General features: G+C 47.0%; 1 protein-coding gene across 1 annotated transcript in view; it reads right to left on the reverse strand.

The window, feature by feature from the left end:
* Myo16 (myosin XVI) overlaps window positions 1–27,274 on the reverse strand; it is a 297,006-nt gene that overhangs the window by 202,291 nt on the left and 67,441 nt on the right. The window contains exons 13-15 of the mRNA XM_050136512.1: window positions 25,896–26,001; window positions 20,847–20,964; window positions 13,817–13,964 (exon numbers count right to left, since the gene is read on the reverse strand). Of these exons, the coding sequence (XP_049992469.1) occupies window positions 13,817–13,964; window positions 20,847–20,964; window positions 25,896–26,001 (372 nt within the window). The remainder of the gene's footprint in view (window positions 1–13,816; window positions 13,965–20,846; window positions 20,965–25,895; window positions 26,002–27,274) is intronic.

The following is a 27,274-nucleotide window of genomic DNA, read 5'->3' on the forward strand; positions in this document are numbered from 1 at the left end:
GAAATGGCTGGGAGATGACTCAGTTGGTAAAATACTTGTTAGTCCATCATGAGGACCTGAGTTAGGATCAAATCCAGACGTGGAAGCTTGGACCTGCAACTCTAATGTCAGGGAGGCAAAGATAGGAGGATTCCTGCAGCTCACTGGCCGGCCAGCTCAATGGCTGAGTTCCAGGATCAGTGAGAGACCCTGACTCATCAAAAGAAAAAAAGGTGGGAGGCAATAAAAAACAATATTTGACATGGCCCGCTGTCTTCTATGCATGTGTGCACAGACGAGGAAACACAGGCACGGGTGTAGGCCATTCATACATGTACACAAAATGCTGCTGATGCTACACTAACAGGACCCTGCTTCATCTGAACCAGGACAGGATGCTGAGTAAGGCCTCATGACAGGCAATGATGCTATTTTTCATTTTGTTTGCACTATAAGGAGTCATGCTGCCCTGACAGGCTTGTCATAGACAGCTGTCCAAGGTGCCATTCCACCTTTGACCAGCGATTCTGCCTAGAAATGCAGTATTTACAATGGCACCATGCATACCTGGGAAAGGCTTTCACGCTGTTACCTTTGCATTGGGACATCTGTTTTTCCACACCGAGTGCGCATATCATCTCATGAATTCGCCAACCTACAGATGCAGAATGTTCAACCATGCTTCCTAGGCCAGTGAACACAGAGGAAAGCAGGGCATCCCACTCCAGCACTAAATGACACGGAGACCTTAAGACAAAATGAGGGATGGTAGAATTGTCTAGACTACAGGTAAGGTCAGCAGTCTGTGATTCTCAACGGAGCAGGAGAAGGTCTTCATAGAGAAACTGAAAACGGAAAGTTCAGGTGAGACACCATCCAGTGCCCTTGAGATGCACTTCTGATTAAAAATGATGATGTTTCAATTAAGACAGCAGAAATTATGTTTCTATATGGACTAAGAGCTGTGATTCCTGGGGACCCAAGGTGAATGAGGTGCATAACTGCCCACACATAGCAAGCAGGGAAGCCGGAAAGAAGAGTCAAGACAGATTGTCTGCAAGAAGCATAGAATACATAGAGTGTGTACTACAGAGACTTGTGTGTTAAGTATGGGATAGCGATGATTAAGTCTGGGAGGACACAGTAACATTTAAAGTATGTTCTTGGTTTACCTAGACTCTGATATGCTGGGACACTTTCAGATGGGACCAGAGTAAGCAAAAGCTAAGTGCATTTCGGCCAGGATGGGTGAGAGATTCTCAGGCCTGCACACATGCTGTCTGGGCAGCCCATTCCCAGAGGCTTCACGAGCCTGGGATTCTTCAGCACTGAAAATAAAAAAAAAAAAACAAAACAACCAACCAAATAAAAAAAAATTTTTTTTAAGGGAGGTGAACTTAGAGTCATGCAAGTGTTTTGAGGTAAGTATTCCTTTTAATAATTGTATTACACAAGCTGGAGTAAAAATAGCCAGCTAATGGAATTACCACTTGAAACGATAAATGAAGGATTGCAAAGCAGATCTCTAGTCAGAAGAGTTCAGCGGTTTGCCTGATAAGCAGGCTGTGGAAGGAAGGCAGACCTGGGCTTCCACAGGCTCTGAGCGAGCGCTGGGCTGTGCTGACTACAAATTCACAATGGGCTATATTTGTGCCAAGGAATTCACAAAAATGACTTATTGTATAACTGTAAAACTAAATTGGTTTCTATGTATTTAATAAAATTCAGTCAATTGAACAAAACAGAATCAGTTTGCTTTGAATTAAAGAGGATACATTTGCTGTAACCAAAGCAACACCATATGGCATGTAAATTTTAAGATAATTTGAACTTCATAGTTACACACCACCAGAGACAGGGTGTGTCCCTCAACTGAATCCATGCCTAGAGAAGACCCTACAAGGGAACATACTGAGACCTGTGTCTACTTCCGGGTTCTGACTGAGGCTCTTTGTGGTGTTGGGCCACATCAAGAGGCCACGTTTGTTAGAGAGGCAGGGTAGGACCGGGAACTGGAGAGAGGGCTGAATGTCACTGTGAGTCCATCCCAGGCTTCTTCGCACACCTCTGACCATGACCTCTCCTATCTAGTAGCTTTCACTAGCAAGGATTCAGACTCTGCAGTCTACAGACTGCACCCGGTCGGCCTTGTCAGTGCTCTCCTCCCTAGAAACCACGCCTGCCGAGACTTGTGCAGCTGAAGTCCACACTACATAACAGAACTTCATGTGGGGGAGCCCAACGTTGGGTAGAATATCCTACAAATGAGCCCCCTTAGGAAGAGTAGTTAGCAGCGGTCTACTGTGTGGCGTGGGCTGAGGCTCACTCTGAGGGCTTTCTCTGTGCCGCTGGGTCCTGTCACCCCCCCTCCTCAGTCACGGAACACCTTCCGCGCTGTCTGCTGTGCTCATCTCAAGGGAGAAGAGCAGACATACACCTTATTTCAGAAAAGGGGGAGATGGCCAGGTGTGGAGAGTCAGGCGTGAGTGCTCACTGTAGCTGTCTGTCACGGCTTAAAGCGCGCGAGCTTCTTACTGTGTTCTTATTCCTGAGCAACCTCCTCATTTAATTAACGTTAAAGCTTCCCGGTTCCCTTGCCTTCTTCAGCGTCACTTTCACCTCTCAGTCACCCGGAGCCTTCCCCGCTGCTGCCTGCAGTGCTCACGCCCTGTTTTTAATTGACTGTTCAAACTCGCAAGCGAGCTGCAATTTCGTAGCTAGAGTACACAGTGAAAACACGGGCATTCTTTTACTGAGCTGACAGGAGGCCGTAACCAGGGGGCGAAAGGACGATTAAGAAAAATACCCAAGGGCTGGAGAGATGGCTCAGAGGTTAAGGACACTGACTGTTCTTCCAGGGGTCCTGAGTTCAATTCCCAGCAACCACATGGTGGCTCACAACCATCTTAAATGAGATCTGGTGCCCTCTTCTGGCATGCAGGCATACATGGCGGCAGAACACTGTATTGTATATGTAATAAATAAAATCTTTAAGAAAAAAAAAAAAGAAAAATACCCAAGTCATGATTGCACACAGTTCTGTTGACCACGGAATGTTTGAGCAGGTGAGCCATCACAGCGTGCTTGGGACAAAGCAGTCTGGCCTGGGTGTGACACACGGATGTTACGCAAATCACACATGGGACGGGTCAGCTGGGGCAGGTGATGGAACTGTGGGCGGTGCCACCTAGGGCCTTCTGTAAACACTGTAAGCGTGTTATTTCCCTTGAACACGCCAGGTTAATCTACTCACAAGCTGAAGGTCTCCGCCTCAGGCACTTCCAGGGATGCCTCGCAGACGCGTAGAGACACAGTGAAAATTTGACAAACATAGTGTTGGAGTGAAATATAGTGAGGTCCGTGCCTTGGGCTGACACCGGACACTTATCTGCAGCGTATGTCCCTGTTACTAATGATCGAGTGCACACAGAGACTCACAGATGTTCCGTCCGTCTTAACAGGCAATCCAGGCAAGTTAGAACAACCCAAGACCATTACCCACTTAGAATGTATAATTAAGAAGAGAATCTGTTCATTTCTTTCACCGGGAAGGGCATTACCCCAGAATGCTTTGTTTTTCAGCTCAGAGACACTGTGGGCCAGCTCACCTGCCTCAAACGGGCATGTGGGGGAAGGAGCATGCCACTAGCCTAGAGATGCATCAGGCTTACAGCCAAGGTGCTGGGGTCTCAGTGCTCTGTGAAAGCCCTGCCTGTGATACCCAGGCAGGTGGCAGAGATGGCCACATCAACATCCGCCCCCAGAGGAGTCAAGACCACTGCTGGCTTTTTCCTGTTTCTTAGTATTCAGACTTAAGTGGCATGCTAGTGATTCTAAGCCAAGGGTTGGTATGAAAGGGTCTGGAGGGCTGACCGACCAATGGAAAACTCTGGAGACCTCACCCTTCGCATAGGCCACGCAGGTCCCCAGCTAAGTACTTAGGAATATCATATCTTGGCTCCATTTCGGTTGCTATGATAAAAATGTCCCAATTGAAAGTCACTTCGGGGAGTAAATATTCATCAGCTCCCCACTTCAGGTTGCTATCCATCACTGAGGGGAAGGCAAGGCAGGAACTGAAGTGGCTAGTTGCAACACACCCACAGTTAAGAGCAGAGGGAATAAATGCATACATGCTTGCTAGGGCTCAGCTCACACTCTACAACACACAGTCCGGGATCACCAGCCTAGGGAATGGTGCTGCCCATAGTGACCGGGTCTTCCAACGCTGTCACAGATATGCCTACAGGCCAGTCTCATTCACCATCACATCGAGACTTCCTTTCCAGTTGATTCTAAGTTGCGACAAGTTAAAGATGAAAACCAACCATTATGCCATGTCACACCCTAAGTGACAGGTTACAGAACAACCTCTTTGAGCAACCCGTGGCAAAGATACCAAGCAACCTTAGTGTTTCACATAAGATGGCAGGCCATAGACTATACAAAAACCATGTTTAAGACTCCGGTAGAAGTAAAATGGACTGGGGATAGAAGAAAGGGGCCAAGAAACAATATTTGAGAGAAAAGCAGAGTTTTCTCAGAGGTGGAAGTCACTGAGATGAATATTCAGGACATGAATCAAGCATCAACTCAGGAAGGGATGAGCCACGGGGTAGTACTATGGAAATTTCCCAGAGGGAAGTACAGCATGAACAGAGGTGAAAACATCAAAGATAATTCAGGGAGGAGACAGAGAACGAAAAAGTATGGCATCGTCTTGAGGGTGCCGGGGACGAGGGAGAAGCCCAAGGCAAAGCCCACATCTTCCAGATTTGGTTACACTGGGCGCACCTGGGGGAGGGGCTGCCTCCAACGGCATCTGCTTTTAAAACTCCAGGTCCTGGTGGTAAGCTAGACATTGACATATGCATGCAGAATGGTGTGAGTTTGTTTGTTCATTCCTTCTCTTTTACGCTCACTGTGTGGCACTGATGACGGAGTTAGGTCAGGGTTCTGAATCTTATAATGCATGATGCTGGGAGGAGCCAAGCAGACCACACACGGCCACGGTGAATGTCTTAGTGCATGCTAGCACACTGTACCTCTATGTTCAGAAGGTGAAGGAGCAGCGGTGACCAGTCAGGGGTGGCCACAGAGAGCAGCAGACACACAGCTAGGCTCAGACAAAGACAACGGGAAGGTGTTCTGCTCATTCACCAAACAAGACTAGAGAGTTACAAGGTGAGGGGCTGCTGTGGCTGGTGAGTGGGGGACCGGCTTGAAGAGGGACACAGATACCAACGGATACCTTAGATAGCCCCAATGCCTAAAGCACTGGCTTCGAGCTTTGCTATCCTGGCAACTTGGAAACTGAGTCCCAAGGGTGTCCAGTTTACAAGAGAGGGCGATGCCAAGCTGTTCACCCTACCGAGCTGAGGACGCTGCTCCAGACTGAGGCTGCTCTGCAGAGGGAGCCCCGACTCCCCAGGGTGACTACACAATGCAGGCTTTATCCTTCAGCGTGGAAAAAAAAAAAAAACCCTCGCAGGAAGAGACCATACTGTGCAGAAGGCACCACTCAGTCCTGTCTGAGGACAGCTTTAGGAACTGCCACGCTTGTTCTTCTGTGTGGCCACGTGAACCCATGAGTCTCCAGAGTGGGGCTTCTTATCCTTTTTATTCATTACCCCCTCAGCCAGGAACTTTTGGTGCAACCCTGAGTATTTACAGAGGTATATAAGCAAGTATACAAAACAAGCATTTTACCATAAATCATATAGAGAAATTTCTCAAAAAAAATCTCTTTGGTATGAATTTATCATTGATTAAAATGCAAAGGAAATATGCACACCAGGGAGACTGCTTCTTTATTTTTACATAAAACCCATCATAACTCCCCAGGACCCTCTGCACATCTTGAGTGTGGTATACCTCTGGCCAGGTTGGAACAGGCACACCTCCTACCTGAGCAAATGTCCTGTGTATAACAATATGATTATTGATTGCATTAAAATACATCCCAAACTGTGGGGGGTGAGTGCAGAGGTTTGTGATAGCCTGTGAGACTCCGTGAGCTTCCTGTGGCCCGGAAATCTCAATAGCCAAAGAAAAGCCACTGTCACAACCAGGTAAACATTTGACAGAGGACATGCATGCCTGTGTGACAGCTATCTACTTAGGTCCCCGCAGCCTGGACAACCTGCCAGCTGGGGGAGACCTTGCAGAGAGCAAGTTATGTAAAAACACAGTCATGCACATGGACGCCCACTGATGAGTTTAACAGAAGCAACAGTGAGACTGAAAAGAGCAGGGATGGCAAAATGCTCCACCTGAATCCAGCAACTGCCAGCCCTGAGGGAAAGCTTACAGGAAAGGCTGTGGGTACCGCACCTCGGCAAAGAAGCCTGGCATATTTGGAGAGACACGAGAAGGGAGGCTTGCAGAGGTGGGGTGGCTTGCAGAGGCGGGGTGGCAAGCCTGCGTGGACTGTGGGTTCAGGTTCCTCTCACCTGCTGGCCTCACTGTGGGGTAGCGCCACCCAGCCAAGGAGACCCCAGGGCCTTGCACTATCCACCCACTGCCTGCAACTCTGAAGAGGTCTTTTCTTAGCAGCTGGACTGCCAGCCACTGCTGTCACCTAGCCAGCTGTCTCCTTGCAGACTCTGATAACTCTACAGCTCCCTGAGGTCTATGTTTCCACTTTACTGTCTCCACTGTGTTCCCGAGCCACCCTGCTTCTCTGAATGGGGCATTCCCACTGGGGCACTAAGGTTGACAAAGGTGGGTTTTCTGAGCAGGGCAGGCCGACCAGGGCACTAAGAATGGCAAAGGTGGGTTTTCTGAGCAGGGCATGCCAACCAGGGCACTAAGATTGGCAAAGGTGGGTTTTCTGAGCAGGGCATGCCAACCAGGGCACTAAGGTAGTATTTGTCTCCACTGTTGCAGGCGTCACCTTCTGTGTGAGTGGTCCCCATGCTGCCTGGTGCTACTTCCAAGTATGACTGTCACAACTGGAAGGCAGTTTTTTTTAGGACTGAGTGGGTTTACCTTCTTAGCAAACCATTGATCTGAACAAAATCCACCCCCACTGAGCTGCCACATGTCTGTAGCTGGAGGGGCCTCCCTCAGAGCCACAAAATCTGTCCATCTTTCCTGTTGGTGAAAGTTATCCCCCCGCCCCATACACACAATTCCTCCCTGCTGCCTCCACTATTTTTATCTCCCGAGTTTATGAGTTCTGTGTGTTTAGAGCCCAATGAGTTCACTGTGGTGGCTGAATGACATGTCCCCACAGTCTTGGGCACTTGAACACTTGGTCCCCAGGTGCTGTTTCAGCGCACAGTTGGGGCGGGAGTTGAGGTTTCTCAAAGTGTGCTCTCTTTTCTGGGCTTGCAGTTTAAGACAGGGACCCTCAGCTTGCTTTGCTGGTTCGCAGCCACCGTGCCATGCTCCCATGCCATGATGACGAGGGACTCTTATCCCTCAGGAATCACAAGCTGAAATAAACCCTTCTATAAGATACTTTGGTGGTGGTGTTTTATCACCATGTTTGTATGTGCGCAGGATTAGGAACACCCCCTGGAACATAGGTAGCCTCTCACAGATTGTATCCTTGAACAAAACTGACCCTCCCTCCTCCAGCGGCCACCAGCTGCCAGTAGCTCCTCTGTTAGGGGTGGGACTTCATGACCCTTTCCATCCTCTCTGTAGGGATTTTGCCTGGCTCCATCCTCCTCTTTCAGTTCTTAGGCATAGTTACATTGTTGCCACCTCACTGAATGTGACAGAAAAGTAACACTCAGAGTTCTGTGCTTCCGGTGGGTGAGTGTTTGTAAGTTCTCACACTCCCTGTGTGGCACCAAGCATGCCTGCCGCATTTGTCTGCAGCCTAGGAGAGCTGGCCTCCTGTCGGATACAGCTGGAATAGATGTGTGCCTATGTCAAAGCAGTCTGAACCACAGTGGGTTTGTTAATTTCAATCTCAAGACCCCAGGTCCAGCCATAGACTGACAAGGAGAAAGCTATAACTGCTGACTTTGAAGCAGGTGACTTTAGTTTTACATGCACACATGTAAACACACCAACCTGGTCCCAGGACGCTATAGAACCCAAGTCTATGACGCACATGTTCTGTGTGAGCCCGAGGAATCCTCTAAAACACGAAGTACTAAGACCCCCCTCCCCACTTCCAGCTGAGCTGACAAACTCCTCCTCATTGTAATTAAACAAATCAGACTTAAGGAAAAATCTTCATTTTTTTTTTCTCTACACTGGTTGGCACAGGAAGACAATGTATTTTAAACCCCTCAGACAAAGTTTGACCCCAGGGAATGTGAGCAGACATTCTTACATGAGTGTGTAATTCCTATCTACTTTCATTTTGTTGTTGTTATTCTGCTGAATGTGACATTGCACGTGTGGCCTGATGGGAATGGACCAGGGACCAGCAGCAGGTCCAGAGGGACTTGCTGGGGGTTCTGACCCAGCCCCCTGTGGGCACCGGCCTTTCCACTTCCTCGCAACAGCTGCTCCACGTTCAATGTCATCAAAAGATACACTTGGACTTTAGTAACTCAAGTATTGTCATTCATCAGCTTGATAGGGACATTCAGAGCTCTGACCCTAGATTCAGTCCTGGGCCTATCCCTACATAGGTTCACAGTGGGGCAGCCACACAGAAGTGTGGAAGGAACGAACTGGAATCCAATCCCTCTGTATATCTGAAAATTCTAACTGTTAATTTATAATCTTTTCCTAAAAATATTGTCTCCAAGCAGGGCAGTGGTGGCGCTCATCTTTAATCCCAGCACTTGGGAGGAAGAGGCAAGGGGGTGGGTCTCCAGAGAGACCCTGTCCCGTGAAACCAAATACACACACATACACACACAAGCTATGAACACAAACCTGTGAAATTTCAGTGGGGCCATCCAGCAGCCATGCCCTTGCCCCTCTCAATTGCCCAAATCTCTATCTATGTACCCAGTCACAATGACCAATAGAGCAAACTGAATGTCCATTCTATCTGTGTCCCTCTATTATCCCATAATTTGTAGACAATGATATAGATCTGTACTTCTAAGAAATAAGGAGAGAGAGAGAGAGAGAGAGAGAGAGAGAGAGAGAGAGAGAGAGAGCGCAGAGATTGAGAGATGAGGACAGGAGGAAGCAGGAGCCTCCTGTTGAGAGGCATATCGGATCTGCTGAGCTCCATCCACCAGCCAGGGCCGCTTCGGGGTCCTGTGAAGTCACAGGCCTCTTGAACATAGTGAGAAAGCCAGTACCGACCCTGGTCGAACCCACACCGCACTGCTACCTCAGCCCTCTGCTTCACTGCTAAGGCAAAGCTCATTCTGGAATCCACATTTTAAAAGGTTTTTAAAGTGGCATTTTTATCCCTGGTAGATTTGGGGCAGTATCCTCTAATCCCAGAGTTTAATCCTGAGTAGAAGGGCAGGAGCTTTCCCACACAGACCCACAAAGTCTAAGCCACCTGGGTCTCACGTCAGTTTACAGGGTGCTGATGAGCAAGTTGGGGCTGGGCCTAGATTTTCATCGCCACATAAGTCATAAGTAAATGTTTGGTTTTCAGAAAGTTCTGGATTTGGGGGCAATGAGTAAGTAGTTGAGACAGATCCCCATGTAATCAACATTCACAGCTAATGCATGCCAAGCCCATTGAGTTCACTGATGGGAAAGCAAGATTAGTACTGAGCCGTGTTCTGACCCAAGAACGACTTTCTCTTTCCATGACTGGAACACGCGTGCGTAATAGGATTCAGCGGGCTTATCTTTCTCACTTAGTAAAGTATCCGCTTCAGTAACAAAGAGTCAGCGGTGGAGGGACCTGGAGGATAGGCCAACAGTCCTCTCTCAGAGCCCCGCAGCCTGTCCTTTGTGGACATGCATATGATGTTTTGATCAAATCCGACCGTATTGTTTCTTCTCTACTCCCCCAACACTTTTCTCTCTCAGCTTCAAGCACTCTGTTTTGTTGAAACCCACTGAGTTCACTACTTTTACACAAATGTGCTTTAAGTAAGAATGATAAAATCAGACGGACGTATGCTTATATGCTAAGCACAGGTGTCATTGCTCCAGTTCTGATTAAAAATGATTTTTTTTCCTGGAAATCTCACCAGGAATTCCATTTTTGCTAATAAGACATACGTCTGACCCCCTTGCATGATCCCTTTGACCCCGATTTATTATGTGAGTTCACCCTCAAATCTGAACAGTGTTTACCGCTGTCAGAACACCGTGGTGGGAGAGGAAGAGTTAAGAAGTTGATTCTCTTCCCATAGTTGAGCAAAGCTCCTGAGATGGTGTGGAGTCGTGCAGCAGACTCTGGTGCGAATGATTGAGAACTGGGAAGCCTGGCATGCCCATAGCAGCTTCGCCCTGCAGGCTGGCTGACTCGGCATCCAGGGTGATTCCAGTCGCTGAGAGTGAACAGCGCCCCGTAGGAAGCCCGCCGTCAAAGGTGGCTCATATCATCTCAACAGCATCTGTGTCGGCGGCAGAGCCAAGAGCGCGGGATGGCTGCCTCCATAGGCAATGCGCTCATCCATGTAGACCTTATGCAGAAATCTCACTGTGTGAGACACGTTCACATAACACATGCAAAGATGCTTGTTCAGGATTCCCATACACTGACATTGCGGGTGGCGTGCCTCACAAAGCCTTCTGATACAACCTCCAGAATAATATTTAAGTAAAAAGCTACAACACAGAACTGCAATGGGAATGGTGCGGCTTTCAGGCATGGGTCTCACAGACCATCAGTTTTCCCTTCCCTAAAACTGCGACTGAACAGAAGTTTGTGAGCCATGAGGTCATGGAGCGTCACCTTTAAATGACACTGAAGTTTTTCTTTACCTGACACACGCCAGAAAAAAAAAAATCCGTGAAATGCCTTCATATTCGGCTCAGCACCCCTGATAACCATTCAGCAGAGAGCACATTCTCCTGGGAGTTAATTGCTCAGCTCTCTCTCCCGTGACAGGTGTCTGCAGCCACCTCAAGTTCAAACCTCAGTGACTCAGCTCTCTTTCTCTCAGAGGAGGTGAGGACCGGGGCACCTGCTTTCTCCATCAAATGATTGTTCCTCAGCACAGCTCCCAGTGTGGCCTTGGCAGCATTAGGAAGCAACCCACAATGCTCCCCGTGATCAGTCAGCGGGGAGGGAGGTCAAAAGTCTCTTCCTCAGGGTTAAAAGCCTAACTTTCCTGGGGCTAAACCCACAAGCAATTTAAAGTAGTTAAAGGCAAGCAATTATTGCATACAGCTGCTTTCATTAGTTTTCATCATTTTAATCTGCAGGAGTCTAACTTATATTTATCTCTCAGATATGACATAGTACGTACAAAAAGAAAAAGAGGAGATACTACTTAAATAAGAGATAGAGGCCAAGAAAAGAAAAGCACAGAAGAAACTGTAAACAAAAAAAGAATGAAGTTTTTGTTTGCTGTTGGTTGGCTGTTCTGGCTGTGGAGAGTGCGCCCTCTTGTGGGATTCTTGGTGCATGTATTCTTTCTAACCTCAGTCCCACAGGCCGGCATTCTAGACAGAAATACTCCACAAGTGTGGCTTCTAATAATAACACACATCGAGCCAGGATTAGACCTCAACCCAAATTCAAACATCTAAGGCATATAAAATTCTTCCAGGTGCTTGTAAGTGCTGCTTTGATGCCCTAGAAGGATGGGTGCCTTCTCCTGCCCCAAGTGAGCTCTGCAGTGTGCTGTGTTCTCAGGAGCTGCAGTTAGGCAGTGTGCTGTGTTCTTGGGAACCTTCCTGGGCTGCACGCAGAGATGTGTGTACGGGGATTTCACTACTGGCACGGGGTCTCTACATATTTTGTGGGGCTTAGGAAACTTCACCACCTCAGCACAGCTGAAGTTAAAGGTGCACCTGCTGCCAGGATCTGAAGACACTGTCCGCCCTCTGAAGTAGTTTCGGAAGGCATGCTACGTGCAAGAGTCTTGCAGGTCCTGAGGTCCTGAAGTGCTGCATGCACCTTTTGTTGCTTCCCATAGGGAATGAGCTGCAGCGTAGGAGGAAGAGATAGGGCAGGTTGCAGGCTGCAGGCTGTGAGGGTCTGTAGTGGTTAAGACTCAGTGTACTTCATCAGCACCTCACGTGTGTGTGTGTGTGTGTGTGTGTGTGTGTGTGTGTGTGAGAGAGAGAGAGAGAGAGAGAGAGAGAGAGAGAGAGAGAGAGAGAGAGAGAGAGAATTCAGATGTGCCTTGCTCAGTGTAAGACAGGTCAGTAAGTTCTGCAGACTACAGGGTAAGGATAGTTCCCAGCAGGACATCCTTTTCTGATAGACCATTGCTAAGGAGTGGACTCCTAAAGGAAGCTTCCAGACATGAAAGGTCTGGTTTATCGGCATTTAGAAAGTTAGTGATCCAATCCAGATCTGACCGGATATTGACCAACCTCCAAACAGTGTGGGGTATGATTGTCACAAGGAATGAGCCGAGATTAGACCCCACCCCAAATTCAAACATCAAAGGAATATAAAATTCTTCCAGCACCGCCAATATTGCTAGTCAGAAAACCCAGTTTTGCTAGTATGGCAAACTCAGCAAGACCCACAGAAGTCTCGAAGGTACTGTAATCAGCGCGAGATCTATCCAGCTGGTAAATGGCGTGTTTTCTTGTTAAATGCTATAAATTCCAGGTGAGCGACCCTCGTGCACAGCCTCCCACTGATACCTTTATGTAACTGGAGCAGCCGTGGGTATTTTTATTGAAAATGGTGTTGAGCACCCGTTAACTATTCATAATGCGTATTAATAAGACACCTGATTTGTTCCAGGGCACTGAACATCCTGCTGGGGTTCCTCACAGAGACAGGCGCCTGAGCACTGCAGCCCCTCTTCACAGAGACACGTTTCTGCTGCGGCTTGTCCACAAAGCCAGCGTCACCCTTCCTCCCTCCCTAAACTCTAACCACATGCCTTGGTCTTCCTGCTTTTCCTCAACCCCACCCCTTCCTCTGTAAGCTCCTCACATTTCTCAATTGTCCAGGATACTGTCCCCAAGTCCCTGCATGGGCTCCTTAGGACTCTGTCCAGCAGTGTCCCCCCGGTTCACCCTCTGAAACAGTCATCGGCTACCACCTGGCTCCCTGACCTGATTTATTTATCGTCACTTAACTCTGGTGACTATGCACTCAGTCATCATGGGCACACAGCAGCCTGCGCCCGAGAATGCAGCACCATGAGGCAGGGATGAGCTGGAGATTCCATGTCCCACCAGCGTCTGTTCTGGGTAGCATTCACCCCTTATCCCTTCGAATTCTCATCCAAACCCTAACCCGGCCCCAGGCCATGTGGGGCTCAGGCTGGAGGCTGGCAGGAAGGTGTGCACGGAACACCGTTCCTCAGGTGAGCATCTTGGTGACCCCACGTGTTCACTATGGTCATGAATGGCCCCATGTTTTAAGAAAAGCTTTTGCCTTCCATGAAGAGCATCTGCCCTTGGTTGAGAGGTGCGATCCCTCTCTTTGTTACATAATCTCATCTGCTACGAATGAATGCTGGTTGTTCACACTGTTATTCACACCAACCCTTCAGAAGATGAGAGATGAGACAATGTGCCCCAAACAGCCATAGGCATTGGGATGTTTACAGACATGCTAGGTTTTTGTCTTCCCCTCTGAGAAACAGCAAAACAGAAAATAAAAGTTCATGCCAGCAAGGGAAACCTCCCCACCACTCAGCACACCATTAGAGCCCGGCTATCCAGATGGCCTGCCCTAACAGTAGCCCGCTGTCTCCCTTTAGCCCCCCTCCCCCCACCTCTGAAAAACATATGAAGGCGAGTTAAGAACACCAAGGATGTGCTGAAAAATTTCAGGAAAACGTGGGAAAAATCCTTGACCACTCACCGGTGTGCACAGAAGTTACCAAGGTGAAGCCCGCATTTTTCTTCTGTGGATAACCCGTCCATCAGCCAGGAGAAAATCAGAAAGCTGCCCTGACCAGGAGGCTGCGACACAAGTCTGGACTTCTCCAGCATATAAGTGGAAATCCTGGCTGGTTAGGAGAAGAGAAGGGATTCTGTTAACCGGCATTTTAGCTCAATTTCCATAAATTTACATGTTAATTAATTACAGGCCATGACAGCAAAGCTTCTTTTCCAACACAAACATTCAAAACATACAAAGAGACTTTGATTTCTACAGCACCTTAGGTCTCCAGAGATTCTAATCCCGGGGTGCCAAGAGCTCAGAGTCCCCAACCCCTGCTGCCACAGTCAGCTCTCCCTGTTAACAGCTGCTGTGAGGTGTGTATGGTAAAGTCTCATCAGTGAAGTTCATATTGTATATGAGAGTTCACGCTCTGTCCAATAGTCCTTTAGAGAAACCTGTCACGGCGTGGAGGAACCACCCTTGTGCTAACACACACATGCACACATGTGTGCACACACATGCACACATGTGTGCACACACAGGTGTATGCAAGAAGGATTTATTAGAATGACTTATAGGCTTGGTCCTGCTAGCCCAGCAAAGGCTGTCTACCAATGGAAGGTCCAAGAATCCAGTAGCTGTTCAGTGTAGAAGGCCAGGTGTCTCAGTTCTTCTTCCAGATACAGCAGAATCCCAAAGAGTAGGCTCTAAAGCCAGTGATTGAATGAACTTGCTAGCAAGAGCAAACAGGCTAAAGCATGAGCATCCACCTCCCATGTCCTTTATACAGGCTGCCAGCAGAGGTGTGACCCAGATAAAAGGTGGATCTTCTCACCTCAAAAGACAGCGATTAAAAACAGGTCTTCCCACCTCAAATGATTTACATAAGAAATATCCCTCACAAGTATACCCAGCCACTTATGTGTTAGTTAATCCCAACTGTAGTCAAGCTGACAACCAAGAATAGCCAATCATACCCTCAGTAGGCAGTGTGTGTATGTATGTGTGTGCGTGTGTGTATGTGGGTGGGTGTGTGTACATGAATGCATATCTTTATGGATTTAAAGAGGGAGAAATTTGAACTTGAGATCTTATTGTTTTCATTCATTTTTTTTTTAAACAAAAAATGTGGCAAATGTTTTGCCTTAAAAGTCTGATGTAAGTTACCCCCCAGGAGAGTAAGTGCCCCTGACTGCACAGGTGTATAGTGGAGCTCTACCCTGGCCCCGTTCACTGTGTTCTGTGCCAGAGGACAGGTGAGAAGCAAAGGCTGAGAGAGCTGGAGCCTCTGGCCCTGGCCCCGGGCTGATGCACACACACTTCCACCAACAAAGACACCAGCTTCAGCTGAAGCAGTGTTCTGTACTGATCGAGAGCCAAGTCACGAGTGCCAGGGAAATCCCTCATCTGAATTCCTGAGCAGAGTAATTATTATCCCACTAGTTAGCACATCTCCAGCAGTGGATAAAATTGCTTGGGGTTGATGGGTTCTGATCCACACGATTGGAAGAACATGTCACTTTGAAGGGAAACTACAGGCAAACCCAAGCATAGGCTGACACCATCTCAAACAGAGAAGATGCTGCGGTGTCTGGGGTGCAGCTCTGAGGTCAGGGAGGCATGGGGCTCCAGAAAGAGAGGTTCCAGCATTTAGTGGAGCCCAATGAGATCCCCTCAACTGCGACCTCCATCTCAACACTGAAGCAGTTTTTAAATTGGAAACAGTCTTGGTCGGAAGAGCAGGTGTCACTCTCCATGGCTGTCTCCATGCCAACCAATGATTCCGGCCAAGTCTCTAGACGTCTACATATACATCTCTCTCTCAAGAAGTTTGACTCCATGGATGCGTGTTGTTTGTTTGTACCCAATGCCACAGGTAACTGTAGAATTTCACAGAGCCAGGGCATTTGTGAATTATTAAAGGACGTATATGGAATGAGTCACTCTCCTTCAGACTACAAGTTAGGACCTCCTCCAAAGAAAGTCTCGTTATCTCCCTCCTCGAGCGGCCACTCGGCACAGGCTACGCACACGGGGAGAGAAGGCAGACTGTCGCACGTGCCCTTCTTCTTATTCCACCCCCTGATCTGGCTTGCGTTGGGATGGGAGACCATCTACCCATGAGCCATCATGGACAGAGCTGTAAGAGGAGGAGTTTTGTTGGGATGCAATCCCAGGCATTCTTGTTTCTGAACCTGGTATGGCCACTCTGCACACCCCTTTTTAACTGTAATTTTGTCCATCTTTAAGATGAGGAAGAAAATTAAATCTATATTAAATCTATATCAATAAGATGAGGGAGAAAAAAAAAAAAACAGGATGTCTCAGGATCCCTCTGGAGTTCCCAAAGGTACCACTAAATATATCTATCGCATTTCAGACACAAGGTGCCTTTTGTATGCGACCTGTTCAAAGTGCTGTTGGAGGCTTTTGTTCTTTAAAACCCATCTTCCTTATCTCCAAAGCCCAGACTGCTTCCAGCTCTTGACACGAGATAGGATCAGTGACAGCGTTCTCTGAAGAACATGTCCAATGGGGTACGTGATGCAAAGGAAGCTGGAGATATGGCGATAACGTTTCGTCTCTCATCACCTCTCTCATTCATTCAAAAGTCAGGGTTCGAACGTGAGGTGCCAGGAGCAGCCCCTCACATGTGTTCTCTCTCATTTTTTTTTTTAAACTCTTAACGTTTACATTACCCAAGAAGGCCACAGCCATGGTACATCCACTGGAGAGCATTTCCCACTGTGAGTAGACTGTGGTTTCAACTCAAGTTGAGCTAGAATTTTTTTAGTTCACAGAAAAAGCTGAGGGTCAAATACTTTCCCATCCCACACCAGTCTATATCTGTTGGGGACTGCAGACACGCAGACCCTGAATTTTCTATGACCCTGTGCCTGCCGGAGTAAACAACTTGTCTTCCTATGCTTGCAGTTGCTCTGAGCACGAGACCTCCCTGATGGCAGGGGAACAGTTTCTGGTGGGCTTGCAGCTGAAGGATCCCAAGAGCTAGGGTGTGGTCATTGGTCAGGGAAGACACTATTTAAGCTGCCCTAGAACACAGTAAAGTTGGCATTCTTGACCCCTCCCCTCTGTGTGTGTGTGTGTGTGTGTGTGTGTGTGTGTGTGTGTGTGTTTCAATCTCCAGCCCCTTGCCCAATTTGCGAACCGTCTCATGGCAGACAGTCGGTATGATGCAGGCCGTTCTGTACACAGCAACCCAGCATCTAGATCTGGGAAGGAGTAGTTTTCATATAGGCACGAAAGTGGAAGAAAACAGAACCGTGTTGACATGTCTCTGCTCCAGGAAGCCTAAGAGTGTGCAGAGATGATCCCCACACAACACAGAAGAGGAAGAGTATGTAAGCAGACGACTTGTCTGCAGCTGAAGTACTGGAAAGGAGAGCGGGCTTCATGCTAGGCTGGGGCGGCTCTATCAACCTGGCTCCTAGTCACTTCCGGGGATCTCAGGCCTGAGAACCGTGTACACATTGGCTTTGGACCCTGCTGATGTTGTCTGAATTTGTGATGTAGTCTCACCAGGTGCAGCAAACACAACCTCACAGATGGTTGCTGCCCACCAGCCTTCACTATTAAGTTTCATGAGAAGCCACAGCTCCCAAAGGCACTGCCACTACACCAGTGTGCTTGCAGAAGACGGAGAGGTGCTGTTTCCTGGGACCACCTTCCCATAGCCCTTCCATAATTGTTTGGAAGGATGTTCTATTGAGAGCCAGGTCACCCCAAGGCTTTCCCAGAGACTCCTATGAAAGCACAAAGGGAACACTACTTCTGCGCAGCAGCTGGGAGCAACCATAGAGACGCACTACCAGCCACTATGTAGAGAGCGAGAGACCTTGAAATAGGAAGCCCTAACCAGCATCTCTCCTTCAAGTCCCCCCTCAGGGCTTAGGGAATCCTGTGGAAGAGGAGGCAGAAGAGAGTGTAAGAGCCAGAGGGGATGGAGGACACCAATAAAACAAGGCCCTCTGAATCAGCTAAGCAAAGCTCCTACGAACTCACAGAGACTGAAGAGCACCCACAGGTCTGAACTGGGTCCTCTCTGTATTTAAGGCTTCCATTTTAGTGTTTTTATTAGATTCCTGGGTGTGTGAACGAGTGGTTTTCTGACTCGTGTGCCATTTCTTGGGCTCATTTCTTTCTATTTGTTTTGCCCAATTCTGATAATCAGTTTTTGTTTTATATATTATAATATTACATTTCTTAGAAGCCTGTTGGTTTTCCAATGAGAGATAGAAAATGAGTTGATCTGGCGGGGAGATGGAAAGGAACTGGGAGGAGTAGAGGAAGGGGAACTGTATTCAGGATATATTATGTGAGAAAAAAAAGAAATCTATTTTCAGTTAAAGGAAGAAACTAGCATTTGCTCTGGAGTGACTGACAATCTCATGATTTTATCCACTAGAGTCTAAGAAGGAACTGAGGGCGAGTACCACAGCTTCTCCCTCGGCCCCACAGGCACACTGGTGTGGCACACCGTGAACCTCTGCTTTCTTGGGCAAGAGGCGTAAATGCTAGAGTGGAGGCGGTGGTCTCAAGCCCAGGGCCTTTCTGGCTAAGTGGAACCTTTCTCGGCAAACCTTTCCTTATTTTCACACACTGACTTCCGACACTTCCGTGGGGTGAGAGAGACACTTCGGAAGCCCCTCAGTCCTGAAGTGATGTGGGAGTGTCATATCAATCTGTTGATTTCATTGGCTGAGCAATAAAGAAACTGCTTGGCCCTGATAGGTTAAAGCATTGGTGGGAGGAATAAACAGAATAGGATGCTGGGCGGAAGAGGAAGTGAGGTCAGACTCTGCTCTGCTCCCGGAGAGACCGAACAGCTCTGCTCTCTGGAGCAGAGACACCATGATGGATGGAGGCTAGAATCTTCCCGGTAAGCGCACCTTGGGGTGCTTATACACATCATTAGAAATGGGCTAGTCCAGGTGCAAGAATTAGCCTGTAAGGGTTAGAGTTCATGGGCCAAGCAGTTCTTAAATGAATACAGTTTGTGTGTTGTTATTTCGGGCATAAGCTAGCCAAGCGGCCGGAGTGTTGGGGACGCAGCCCCGCCGCTCCTATTTCAACACTGAAGGGCGGTGGTTCCTACGCTGAAGAACCAGGAATGCTTTTGTTAAATAGGAAGTCAGCTGGAGAAAATACTGAGGAGGGAGCCAGACCAAGATGCTGTTTGGTAATAAATTTATACAAAATGAAAAGTATCTATTTATGTATAGCTGGTGGTTCATAAAACTTAGCCTGATTGTTTTTTTTTAATGTTGCAATTTGTGGTTATGTTCTGGCAAAATAACTGGTGATAAATTTTTTAAAAACCACTAATAACACTCATAGGAGAAAGCATGTCTCAGCCCGTACATTAATATGATAATTCTCCATGGCCAATACAATGGGAGCTTTACACATGCTGATAACTTAGGCAAATAGGCCGACTTTAAAGCATAAAAACACTACCTAATCTTCATTGACTTGACCTGGTTTGGATATAATAGTCTTAGTATAATCTCATTATCTATTTTAGTGAATATTTACAAGTCAGCTGCTTTCATAACAGCTCAACTTGAGTGAATGAGCTCTCTTGGTAGTTTACTGGAAACTTCCTTTTTTATAAAGTGTGTGTGTGTGTGCCCTTGTGAGTTTGTGTTGTGTAATCCATGTGGAAGTAAGAGGACCACCTTGGGTATCAGCCCTCACCCCGTGTGAGACATGGCCTCTTCATAGTTTGTTGCTCACACACAAACTAGCTGGCCATTGAGCTTATAGGGGACTCTCGTCTCTACCTCTCGTCTCCCTACAGGAGCAGTGGCCTTACCAACGCGCTACTGGCTTTACTTGGTTTCTGAGGACTCAGACTCAGGTCCTCTGGGTGGTACGGCAGCGCCCTCACCCACCCTCTGCTGCTTCTCTCAGTTGACAATTTCCCACCCTGACATTCCTGAGGAGAGGACCCCTTAAGTCTCTCCAAGAGAAAGGGGAGGAATGTGGACAATGGCCTGCACCTCTAGGGAGCAGTTAGCACATCCCTGTGCTGAAGAGGATTTGGATAGAGAGCCACAGAGCCCGGATGAGGGGTAGACTAGGGGCTTGTGATGCTCAGGCTTAGCACTGGCATCAGGGTGGGGTGGGCGGGTGCTGCACTGACTCAGTGGGAGCCAGACAAGCAGGTGGCCAGTGCCCTGGGACTCAACGCTGCTGACAGACTACCAGATCAATCGGACCACAGTCTTCGTCTGGGTCTGCATATCCATGCGGCAAAGCGCAGTGTCATGGTCTTTCCTGCTTCGGCTTCTGGCCTCAGGAAATGTCTTACCAGGACACTTCACTACTAGGGCCAGGACCAGGTCGGTGAAAACTTGAATTGTAATTGAGTTTCCAGAAAAATACACAGCTAACATTTAAACTGAACAGAAAGTCAGGTCTTTCTGTTCCAGTTTAGTTTGGTGATTATTTTACTGTTTGGATGGGCTTTAATTCGATCATTTAAAAAGCTCACGTGTGACTTAAGCAGATCCCACCATGTGCTGTGTGAAGGAGCTGCACACAGCTATGATTTGTTTGAGTCTTTGCATCTCTGTGGGAGAATTACGACCATGTCAGCTCTTTGTAGCTAAGCCCCTCTTCTTTGTTGTGTAGTTTAGACAGCAATCCTCCAGGGAAGCCTCCCCATGCACTTGAGAATATTTTTGAGTCCCAGTAAAGTTTGAACTTGAAACCTAACATCTTGGGATGCAGGGGACACCTCCAGGCCCTTCTCAATTTGCCTGGCCATCTTTATTATAAAACATTTCTAGGACATGTATATGAGGTTTATTAATCCATAGGTGGCGGCAGGCAGACTTGCTCCCGTGACGGTCTGCAGTTGGCTTCTCTCTGCTGTGTGCTGGCATGGGGGTGGTCTAGATTGTGACTGCAGGCTTCACAGATCCCTGGGCCTCCATCTCTCTGGGCACGGGGACCCTCTGCTGGCAGAGGGCAAACTTACCTCCAGTTGCATGCTTCCTCCTCTCACAGAACTGCACTTCCCAGTATTGTATGAGGCAACTGGACACATTGTTGAGTGTGGTCTTGGCATGGCCGAAGGCTTCCAAGATGCACATGGCCTGCAGCACAAGAGAGAATTTGGTCAGACGACTCCTTAAAAAATAATAAAATTGGAGGGTCAAAGCAAAGATGTTGTGAGTGTTCTGTGATCTGGATGGTTCTGTGCTTTCTAAAGAACATGTGCTGAACTTTTAAGGTTCTTCTTTTCCTCAAAGGCAAATGATGAATACACATGATCCGCCAGATTGTGGCCAGCGATGATAAGGTATCATATACTTTCCTTGCCTGGATGTAAATTGAGGCCAGCGTGCACGCGCATGTGCGCGCGCACACACACACACACTGTGCAGGGGAGGGGGTGGTGTTGTATGTACACGTATGTAGATGACGCTGGCCATTCTACTCTCTCATTTTCCACCTTATCCCAACAACAGGATCTTTTCCTGAAGCTAAACTGGCAGCCAAGAAGCTTCACGGTTCTCACGTCTCTGCCGCCACAGCACCCGAGTTCCAGCAACAGATGACCATTCCTGGCTTTTCGCATAGGTACTGGAATCTGACTCGGGCCCTTACCCCTCTTACCAGCCAAGCCACATCCCCAGCCCCTTGGTGTTTTTTGAAGAGAACAATTAGAAATGACCTAAACCTGAGACAGAACTTTCTTCAAAGCAATGCGTGTGACATTGGCCCTGTGTTCCTAATCCGCAGGCACGCTTGCACAGGCTTCAACACGCAGGCCTGCCAACCTCTTTTCTGGCTGGACCATGCTCCTTGCTGCTCATCCTCCCCTGCAGAAATGGAACTAAATATCTAGTTGAAGTTGCTGTCCTGACCCCTCACTGCCCTAGGCTTTGTCTCAAAGTTTGGAAGCCCATGGTTCTAAAACTCTAGGATAAAGCCCCCTGGGTGCACACCAGGATCTGACATTCTCTTGAAACAAGTTTCCTCAAATATTGATCCTGCAATAAAATCCACTCCTCATCCATTAATTGACTGCAACTCTAATAAAGATGGTGACCGAACAAGTCTCCAAAATGTATGGAAATCTGGTAAGTTCTTTCCCTTTCAAGACATTCTACAAATATGTGAAAAACAGCTTCCAACTCAACCACCAGATGGCAAAAGGCCACCCTCTCCTGATTTGCTCAGCCCTCATCCTAGACCCTTTGATTAAGGGCATCATTTCTGAGATCATTATTATAAATTTTTAACAAATGTTTTGAGTTCATTACACTCAGGCACTTACCAATTTGTGAAGCATTCTGCATGATTAACTATTATAAAGCAACACTTTGATCCCAATTACAAATCAAAAATGCTAAACATGATAATGAAATGTGTTTTAGCCATCTGGTTCTGAGGCTTGGATTTCTGAAGACACATTAAATCTTTACAAAACTCTATGATTTGCGCTTGAAAATTAATAAAACTCAAAGTAAATTAATAACAGGTGTGACAGAACCCCCCTAAACAGTGATCAGTATACTCTTATTTTTCTTAATTTTTTTTTCATTTTACATCCAACCCCAGTTCCCCATCCCTTCCCTTCTCCCCTCTTCCCACCTTCCCTCGCATCCCACCCCACATCCACTCCTCAGAGGGGATAAGGCCTCCCTTGGGGAATCAACAAAGTATGGCAGACCAAGTTGAGACAGGACCAAACCCTTCACCCCTAAATCTAAGCTGAACAAGGTATCCAACCAAAGGGAATGGGCTCCTAAAAGCCAGTTCATGTACCCTGAATAAGTTCTGGTCCAATTGCCAGGGGTTCTCCAACAGATCAAGCCACAGAACTGTCACCCACATTCAGAGGGCCTAGTTCAGGCCTCTAGATTCCCCAGCTGTCAGTCCACAGTCTGTGAGCTCCCACTAGCTCAGGTCAGCTGTCTCTGTGGGTTTCCCATCATGATGTTGAAACCCCCACCCCCACCCCTTGCTCATATGATCCCTCCTCCCTCTTCAGCTGAACTCAAGGAGCTCAGCACAGTGCTTGGCTGTGGGTCACTGCATTTCCTCCCAACAGTTATGGATGTAGGTTCTATGATGACAATTAGGGTAGTCACTAATCAATTCAGGCACCGTCTCCACTATTGCTAGGACAAAATGGATCAAAGACCTCAATATAAACCCAGTTCCACTGAAGCTGATAGAAGAGAAAGTGGGAAGCAGCCTTGAACGCATTGGCACAGGAGACCACTTCCTGAATATGACACCAGGGGCACAGACACTGGGAGAAACAATTAATAAATGGCACCTTCTGAAGCGGAAAAGCTTCTGGAGGGCGAAGGACACAGTCAATAAGACAACACGACGGCCTACTCTTTTTCTTTAAAATTTACATTGAATAGATATCTATGCATATGTTAAAATTAATACTGTCATTTCTTCTTGTTGCACAAATGTACTATAAAATAATTATTTAAAAAGTCATGAAAGGATGAGTTTAAAAATATTTTAGTTTTTGTGCATTTCTGTGCTGTATTTGACAATCAAGTGAAGGTTATATCATTCTACAAGAAAGGGTATTATAGAGAGTGGAGGATGTGCTCCCAGACAGGAAGTGTGGGGCAAAGACTATATGTCTCCTCATGTAGCTGCCTCCCCATCCATCTCAGGTTTGTAAATGACACGCTCCAAGTTCCTTCAACCCCATCCCCATTCTCCTTTAACACGGGGATTACTTCTCTGTGTGTGGTAGTGCCGTGTGTGTGTAAGGCACTCAGCTTTGTACCCATGGCAGAGCAGACACACGGCTAATCATGATTTTCATTCCCTTAATAACTGTAGGCTACCCACATTCCAACGCCAGGTGCGTGTGTGGATACATACACGTCCATGCATGTGATGGTTTTCATCTTTCATCATCAGAGTCTCCACTTTATCATCCGTGACATAGGAACAACAGCTGCAAGGCTCATAGACTCCAAATGTCCTGACTGGGATTTGAACCTGGGCACCTGGCTGCAGGGACACATATTTAACCCCAGTTTCATACTGTTAACCTCATCAATAAAGACACATGAGGTGTGACACTAACATAAGGCTGAAGCCAGTTAAGATCGGAGAATTATAAATTCTTAACAGACTTGTTCAATGCACACAGGGCTGCATACTTCCAGATGACAATGCCATGCACGACTGTATTAGCTAGTCAACCAGCAGGTGGCGCTAAATAACTATATGAAGAGAAAGGCTGAGAAAAATAGACTATTTTCCTCCCTTGACTTTGAAACAAAATTATGAGGTTAGCACATAGCCATAAAATTTTAAACAAAAATATACAGGAAAGAAGTACCTATGGGCACCCTTGGTTTTTACTGATTAAAATCGTATTGGCCTGATTGTTTTCCATTTATAAAGTGGTATCAATTTCGGTAGCTATGAAAGTAGCTTACTATATTGGCTGTGCTAGAAATAAGGGTCTGTGGACTCCTTAATGAACAGCCTCACATCCATCAATCATACCGAGCCTGTCATTCCCCTCTGAAAGGGACTTTTCAGTAAAGGCTTATTTAAATGATTGCAACAGAATTGAATGAACCTAAAACTCATTTGGGTTGGAATGAGCAAGAAGTCCCAGGCAATTCTCTCAAAAACATGGCTTTTCTGTTCCAATAAATCCAAGGACACGGAACAGCACTGCTTCTGATCTTCGCGATTCAGATACAGGGGTTAGAGACAAAAGATTGTGGGTAGGGCTTAGCGGCTCCTAGACCGAAGGGAAGAAAGCACCATCTCTGGGGATGCCCTAGACCCAGGCACAGCACTCTGCGTGTCTGCATGAAATAGGTTCCCCACTGGAGGCTCACAATCAGTCTCTCAGAGCAGCTCTCCAGTCCTGGTCCTTCCCCAGTCACCTGAGAGCATCCTCTCACCTTCTCGGGCTCTCACATTCAACCTCGCTGCTAAGTAGCTCTGTGGACCCAGGGTGCTCTAGGCTAATCAAATCTTTCTCCCACATGGGAAAGGTCCCGGGGCCCCTCTCTCGGACAAGTTTCCATTCAGTTCACAAACTCATTCGACAATTGGATAAATCCATTTATTCCCCAAGGTGCTTTGCCGCTCGTGCACAGAACCTTGTGAACTTACACAATGATAGTCATGTGGATGATATTTGGAGTGGGGAATCCCACAATTAATACAGAATTAAAACATGTCAAGAGGAATGAGGAAAACACACGGATGAACGAGAAGGCATGCCACTTGAAAACCGCATGGAACAGAAGGTTCTGACTTCCCCAGTACCCGCAGATTTGATGGAGGAACACCCAGCTTACTCCCAGGACCCAGAAAGCAGTCACTTACACTAAAGAGCAAAATCAATTTACACAAAGTGATCAGAATACACTTTAGAAATTACAGCGCCCGTTCTCGCACCAACACTCCTTTTAACAGGTGATTATTTCAGCCTGTAATTTAGAGGGGGAGACTATTGTCCCCTGTCATTTCAATTAAGTCAATGGATTCTGCTCTTTCCATCAGTTAACCTGCATTTATCTTATAACCACGTTGATTTATTCATGTTCTCACTCGGGAGCATCAGCGGCGGCTTATTAGCATATTTACGTAAAGACTAGGTTTCCCAAACTCGCTCCACCTGCTCCACTGGAGTTGTGGAGTGGACTGACATGTACTGAAGAGGGTCCAAGCTTAATAAACAGCTACAGATTTGAACCATTCATGTTTACTGTGGCCACTTCTTTTAATAATGTCGGAGTTTTACTGCAACATTCCCCCAGCAGTGCATCTCAGCAATCCCCTGCAGAAACATGAGCCTGGGACTTTCTATGCAAACACACAAAGATCTTTTCTTTTTATCTATAATTGTAGGCATGTATTTATGTATATAATGCATAATTATGTAGATATAATTTATGTATAATTGTAATTGTTTATTTTAACCATGACGATGTGTCCTTGTATTTGCCCGTGACATTGGTCTTGACACAATCTACTCACTCACGTATTCACCAACCCAGAGGGCACTTACATGCTTGAATCTGGAGTCAAACATGGTGCGGGTGGAGCTGGCCCTGCCAGTCAGGTGCCTCATGATCTGCTTGCTGGCCTGGGTCTTTCCTGACCCTCTTTCTCCACTGCGAGAAAACAAGGGAAACACAAGGTCACTGGCTAAGAAGATGGAGAAGAAGAAAGAGCCGGAGGGAATTCTCAGACCCAGAGACAGTAGGAGGGTAGCATACACTTTCAGGGAGTCGATGGGATAGCTTTACTCTTCAGTCTGGTAGGTTCCACCCAAGTCAGGATGTGCACTGTCTTGCTCATAATGGTGTGATGGATGTCATATTCCCAGAGGACCACCTGACACCTGTCTTCCAGTGGCTGGAGGACAAGCCACTTTCTAATTGATTAATTAAAGGGAAATTTCTAGAAAAAAATGCTGAAATTTTAATAATTGGACTTTCAACTTGACAAATGCCCCCTTTTCTCAACCCCACTGCCCGGAATCATGTGCGTTACTGGGACACAAGCAAGTCACCAACTTTAAGACGTGAAATTAAAATAAAATTTAAAAATTAATGTTTTATTTGGTGCTAATTTATAGAGCATCTGTTTTAGAGATATCCAACGCTTTCCCCTTTAATTGAAAAAAATTTTTTTTTCTCACATAGTATATCCTGATTACAGTTTCCCCTCCCTCTACTCCTCCCAGGCCCTCCCCACCTCTTTCCCCACTCCATAGGGATCCACTCCCTTTCTGTCTCTCATTAGAAAGAGAAAAAGGTTTCTACGGGGTAGAAAAAAAAAAAACTCTAACACATTGGAATTGGATAAAACAAACAAACAGAAGGAAAAGAGCCCAAGAGAAGACGTAAGAAGCAGAGACCCACTCATCCATATGCTCAGGAATCCCATAATAATACTAATCTGGAAGCCATACATACATGTAGAGGACCTGACCTGGTGAAGACCCATGTAGGTCCTGTGCCTACTGCTTCGGTCTCTGTGAAGCCATTGAGCTTTGATTATGTCGATTTAGAGGGTCTTATTTTCTTGATGTCCTCCTTCCCCACTCCCATCCTTTACCCCCTGGCTCTCACACTCCTTCTGCTTCCTTTCTGCAGGGTTCCCTGAGCCCTGGAGGGATATTCAACTTTTGATGACTAAAATCTGGGTTACCATCTGTCTATGCCACTTTTGTGGCACAAGAGAAATACAGTCAACACTCAACTTTGGCTGAGCCAACTTGAACGCGGGGTAGAAAAGGCTGAAGCCTTCTCCCTTGTCACCCTGTTCCACATGGGGACCTCGTCACAGTGCACATCTTTAAAGGAAGGGCAGAGTGACTATGTCACCCCCGTGTCTTGTCAGCGAAGATCCAGTCTTATCTATATAGACTTGGGAGGCTGC

This window comes from Alexandromys fortis, unplaced genomic scaffold (genome assembly GCF_014885135.2).
Source record: "Alexandromys fortis isolate MF-2015 unplaced genomic scaffold, M_Fortis_MF-2015_v1.1 scaffold_3, whole genome shotgun sequence".
Classification (NCBI taxonomy): domain Eukaryota; kingdom Metazoa; phylum Chordata; class Mammalia; order Rodentia; family Cricetidae; genus Alexandromys; species Alexandromys fortis.